The 6051-nt window shown below is 32.5% G+C and overlaps 1 protein-coding gene across 1 annotated transcript; it reads left to right on the forward strand.

Annotated features, from left to right (window-relative positions):
- The first annotated feature begins 387 nt into the window (after window positions 1–387).
- Window positions 388–5434, forward strand: LOC114286906 (putative O-methyltransferase 3). The gene is made up of 2 exons (XM_082878840.1): window positions 388–1397; window positions 4912–5434. The coding sequence occupies exons 1-2, from the start codon at window positions 591–593 to the stop codon at window positions 5221–5223; spliced, it is 1119 nt and encodes a 372-aa protein (XP_082734966.1). The 5' UTR covers window positions 388–590; the 3' UTR covers window positions 5224–5434.
- The last annotated feature ends 617 nt before the right edge of the window (window positions 5435–6051 follow it).

The following is a 6051-nucleotide window of genomic DNA, read 5'->3' on the forward strand; positions in this document are numbered from 1 at the left end:
AATAATAAAAATTGTTTGGCAATGTATAACCGAACATGCCCATCATAAATTTAGAAAAAAAAAATGATATTTTAAGGAAAGTGAATATGTAAACGTGTAATAACAGATGGATGGACACATATAGTTTATTTGGTAACATAATACTGGAGTAATTCAAAAGTAATAGGTGTAATGAGAAAAATCTGTAAGGGTTTAATTTAGGATTAGTTTTGATATTATAAAGCGTATAATAAGAATTTTAATTATTTTTTAATAGTGTAATAAGAAAATAGGTGTAAAGAAATAAAATTAGGGTGTAAATAGAATATCTCAAACGTGAATCATGTGAAGCATAATCCAACAATACAAATTGAAGAGATGATCATTTGCTACATAAATTACATAATTAATTGTTGTTTTAGTGCTTGCATTGTTGTTGTTGGTCCACCCATTTCAATACTTATCATCTACACGCTTAATTATCGGAAATATATAGAAAAGTAAAAGCTGTCACCAAACACGTTTTTGTTTTATGTGCCCATGGTGCTGCTATGCACATTATTGAAGTTGGTGATATATAGATATAAATGTTTGCATGAGTTGCGTTGTACATGAAGCATAATAAGGCATATCTTAATAAGATGGATATGACCAATGATGAACGACGGATAGAGCTACTCAACTCTCAAGCTCACATATGGAACCACATATTCAACTTCATAAACTCTATGTCACTAAAATGTGCAATTCAACTAGGCATACCAGACATAATCTACAAACATGGCCGAGCCATGCCTCTCTCGGAGCTCGTCGCAGCTCTTCCAATCAACCATTCCAAAGCCCAGTGTGTCTACCGCCTCATGCGCATCCTCGTGCATTCCGGCTTCTTTACTGAGGAGAAGCTCTCCGAAAATGCGAAGGAAGAACAAGACGGCTATTTGCTCACACCGGCCTCTCGGCTCCTACTGAAAGATGAGCCATTGAGCGTCACCCCATTTTTGTTGGCCATGTTAGATCCAATCTTGACAAAGCCATGGCATCATGTGAGTGAATGGTTCCAAAATGGCGATCCCACGCCGTTTGACACAGCTCATGGGAGGACGCTTTGGGAATATGGGCGACATGAACCAAGGCTGAACCATTTCTTCAATCAGGCAATGGCTAGTGATGCCCGGTTAGTCACAAAGGTGCTTGTCAAGGACTGTAAGGGGGTTTTTGAGGACTTGCACTCGTTGGTTGATGTTGGAGGTGGCACGGGCACAGTGGCAAAGGCCATTGCTGATGCTTTCCCAAACTTGAAGTGCACTGTGTTGGATCTCCCACATGTGGTTTCTGGCTTGCAAGGGACTGACAAGTTGAACTATGTTGGGGGTGATATGTTTGAGGCTATTCCTTCTGCAGATGCAGTTTTACTAAAGGTAACGCTTTGTTTGTTTAGGTGAAGATATTTTTAATAAAAAACATTTTTTTAGAAAATTTAATTTTTATATAAAAAAATTATAAAAAAATATTTTTTCATGTTTGGCTACAACCTTGAAATTAAACTAATGTGCCAGTATTTGTATTAGTAGTCGTGGTGGAGGTAGAGGTGGCATGGTGGTGGTGGTGGGGTGGTAGTTACGGTGATTGTGGTGGGGGGCAGTGGTGGTACTGATTGTGGAGGTGGTGTGGCGGGGGTGGTGATGATAGCAAGTTAGTGATGGTGGTGGTGGTGCGAGTGGTGAAGGGGATGGCAAGGTGGTGTTAGTAGAAGTGGTGGAGGTAGTAATGGTTGGAGTGGCAAAGGTGGTGGTAATGGAGTTGGTGATAGCAACAACTATGGCATGGTGGTTAGTAATGATGGGGTGATGGTATTACTAAGATTTTAGTTCAAAAAAATTGTATTTTCATCGTTTAAAGTTAATATTTTTCTTCCAAATAAGTTTGGTTTATGTTGAATTTTTTTTCGATCTAACAAAAGTTGTCGGTGGCTGGCTGGTCCGGCGATAGGTAGTGGTAGGTGATGGATGGAGGTAGTGAGAGAGCAAGGAGAGTGAAAGTTTGATTTGAAAACAACTAAAACCACTTTTTTTTTTTTTTTTCAAAAAATTTTGAAATCTACTCTGTTTTTTTTTTAATACGAAAATAATATATCAAACAAGTTTTCATTTCCGGTTTTTAAAGAACATAATAATAATTGAAAACAAAATTAGAAAATGAAGGCATTACAAAAATAAAACTATTTTCAAATGTTTAATAATTATTCTTGGACAAAAACAAAAACAACATAAAATCGAAGAAGGGGGCTTTTGTTTTATTTAATAATGTTACAAATAATATTAACTAATGTACCAATTAACATACAAAGTAGATACAATATTATGTGAGATATTAGTGTTATTAGCATTGCTCTATTTTTCAGTTCCATTTTCATTTATATCTTTTATGCGTCTGGCTCCTCTCCAATTCGTAATCAGATTGAAGGGTATTCTTCGGCCATAATGGGGCCCAAATCCAAGCTCATCTTGATGATCAAAACCGTTCAATGTGTAGAACTTGTCGAGTATATCATTCCTCCAAAAACTCACATTGATTGAATATCGATAGCCATTTAATTGAACCACATTTCAGTCAACGACAAGTACGATTTTAAAAATAAAATGTGGATAAAAATATGATCTGATCAAATGGTTATCGATATCCAATCAAGTTAAGTTTTTACAAGAATAATATACTTGATGAGTTTTACACATTGAATGATTTTGATCATCGAAATGGGCCAGGATTTGAGCCCACCATGGTCCAATTGCACCCTCCAGTTTGATTGTGAACTGGAGAGGAGCTAGACTCGTCTTTTATAATCACAATTTAATGTGCAAAAAACTAGTAATTGCCCTTCCAAAGGAGCACTGTTATTCTAATCCAAATGATGGTTCAATTTTTTAAACTCAATGACATGACAATAAATTTAAATATCTAAGACAACACTTTATCTAAAAAATCTTCTAATCATTAACTAATCATATCTCTTACATATCACTAAGTCTAAAAAATAAACTTTTGTATCATTTTTCCTTCGAAAATTGATGCTTACAAAAATTGTGCTTGACAAGTATAACATCTTCAATAACCTTTCTATTTTTGCCTTCTTACCTAAGAAGAGAGAGTCAGAATTTCAAAATTCAGTTGAAAATTCATTTGAAACAAGTTCTCTACCCCACTCTTTATTACTGGGGAACAATGTTGTGTGTCCTAAAATTCTTGCTAAAGGTATATGTCTAAACATCATTAGATGTTCAAGTATTATTATTTTTTTGACAATAAATTTTTTTTAATCTCTCATATTTTTTAATAAAAGTTTTAGTATATATAGAATTATTCACTACTGGGTGCTTGGTTTAGGCTCCTTACATATAGAAGTGAAAACTCACTTTCTATCCTACCCTTTATCTTCAATGTATATTATTTTGGGTATAAATTCCTACTAAAATGTAAAATTAAAATAGAGTCTAAATTGAGAAGAGAAGTCCTTATAACTGTTGAGAATATAACATTATGTAACCAATAAAGTTACTATCTTTCTAACAACTTAAATCTTTAAATGAGTTGGTGGTCAATAACATCACTATAGCATATAAGAGCTTCAATAATTAAACTTTTTTTTGTCCTTCGGAGTAAAAATTTTGTTGCAAAAGATATTTAGGGAAGAATTCTTGTTTTTACAAGAACAGTTGCTAAAAGATCGTCTAAAAATGTCAAACACAGGGCTTTAGTGACACAATTTTAAAAATATCGCTAATAAATGTATTGTAGGAACAAAAAAAATTGATTCCAAAAGCGTTTATTTTTTATTCAAAAAATATTAGTCCCAAAAGAATAATAACTCATCATTAATTTCTAAATTTTGTTGCTAAAAGTACAATAATAACACTTCTTACAAGTTGATTTTGTCTTTAAATTTTTATTTCTAAAACCTTTATTTGTTGTAGTGACTAGAATGTGATATTAGACCAATCAATTTTTTAGATGCGTTGATCACAACACTTCAATGCCTACTACATAAATCTTGTAATCTTACATTAAAGGTTCTTTTGATTAAGAGAGAGAAAAAACTTCAACAGAACAAAAATCTAATCCAGTTTGATTGCTTGAAGCATTATATTATGTGAGTTGAGAAAAAAAAAAAAAAATGATTGGAGTTTTTGTGAGAGAATAAAAGAAATTATTATAATTTCTCACCTCATTTGGATGGATAATGATTAAAAGAGGATACATATGTCATTTTATTTCATTTGGTTTGTGTTTAGAGGGGTAATTTAGGTATAATAAATTTTTTATAAACAATAATTTTGGTTTTTTTTTTTTTTTTTTTTTAACCAAATCTCACCACTTTGGTGAGAAACAAAACTTAAGTTTGGAGTAATACCCGGCTCACTGGACTGACTAATCCGGATGACTAATCCTACCATTTACTAGCAATGTTCTCAATGAAAGCCAAGGCAAAAGCGCCATACGGATTGACTTTGAAAAATTATTTGTACTTAGGAGATTTTAAACCTGAGACCATAGAGGAACCACAATCCCAAGCCGCAAGCCATGACCACTAGGACAACCTCTTGAAGTTACTTTTATTTACCTCATTAATCATATGAACAAGTGATAAGAAAGTTCATTATCTTCATTTCTTTTCTTTTCTCGCTAAACCTCTCAATCTAAACTTAATGTTATAGTTAGGATTATGGATGGCCTTTTTGGGGTTTGCAGTTTATGCTTTATTTTAAAGTTGTGTTTAAATGTTGAATTTGTGAAGATATTTTTAAAAATAAATAAATAAATAAAATAAAGGAAAAAAGAAAAATAAAGTAGAAACTTTACAATTTTGAAATTCAAACAAAGTGCTTCAAAAGATAGTTTTTAGGAATGCTAATTTTGTGTACGAATAATGGCAAACAGTGGATATTGCATGATTGGAGCGATGAGGAGTGCATAAAAATACTGAAGAGATGTAAAGAAGCAATTGGAAGCAACAAAGAGAAAGGAGGAAAGCTGATTATCATAGACATGAAAGTTGAGAACCAGAAAGCAGGAGATCATGACGAGTCAATGGAAACACAACTCTTCTTTGACATGCTTATGATGATTATGTTAACAGGCAGGGAGAGAACTGAGCAAGAATGGGCCAAGCTCTTCTTCGATGCCGGTTTTAGTGACTATAAAATCACTCCCATTCTGGGTTTGAGGTCTCTCATTGAGGTTTATCCTTAGAACAATTCAATTCAAACTTGTCATGGTTTATTATGCTTTGCTTAGCAATATGAGCCTCTCCTTTTATTTTGTTTATATGGTTCGCATCGCATGTGTTTGTGCGGTGTTGATCGTGCCGGTCACCTTACCATCCTAGTATGGTGTTGTGCTACAATCGTGTGCTTCTATAATAAAGTTTAGAGAATGAATGTATATTTATCTGTTTGAAAAATGCTATATCTCAATGAATTTTTGTGACTATTTTGTATTACTTTTTTACATGGATATTTATGATTGGTTCCTTGAAAATAATTCTTAGGAAATTAAGAAAGGGAAAATTGTGAAAAAGTCTAAGCTAAGGAAAGTATAAGGTATTAGGTTCACTGAATATTTTTTGTTGGTGAGAGATTCACCTTTTGTGAAATAATTTAGTGAGAAGTCATTCTGTTTATTTTGAAAGACTTTATGTTTTCAATTTTACCCCTACATTTATCTGTTGATTTTTTTTTTATATTTTATCTATTAACTTTTTTTGACTATTCAAATTTATATTTATTTGTTTAAATTTGTTTGACTGTCTGTTCAAATTTATATCTATCTATTGAATTTTTTTTCCTTATCTGTTCAATTATTTTCTCTATCTATTTAAATTCTGTAGGTTTCTCTCTTTAATTTTTTCAATCTGTTGAAATTCTTGTGTTGATTTTTCTTATTTGTTGAAATTCTTATTCTAATTTTTCTTATATGCTAACATCTATTTTTATCTATTCAATTTTTTGAATGAACTAATACTAGTCACACACAGAGAGAGAGAGAGAGAGAGAGAGAGAGAGAGAGAGAGAGATATGA

The sequence above is a fragment of the Camellia sinensis genome, chromosome 7, assembly GCF_055761805.1.
Source record: "Camellia sinensis isolate YWXY chromosome 7, ASM5576180v1, whole genome shotgun sequence".
Classification (NCBI taxonomy): Eukaryota; Viridiplantae; Streptophyta; class Magnoliopsida; order Ericales; family Theaceae; genus Camellia; species Camellia sinensis.

Bases quoted from the DNA above. Each gene is read 5' to 3' on its own strand.
- LOC114286906 (XM_082878840.1), top strand. From the start codon at position 591: ATGAAGCATAATAAGGCATATCTTAATAAGATGGATATGACCAATGAT. The intron at 1,398-4,911 runs GTAACGCTTTGT...AATGGCAAACAG, and splicing joins CAGATGCAGTTTTACTAAAG to TGGATATTGCATGATTGGAG.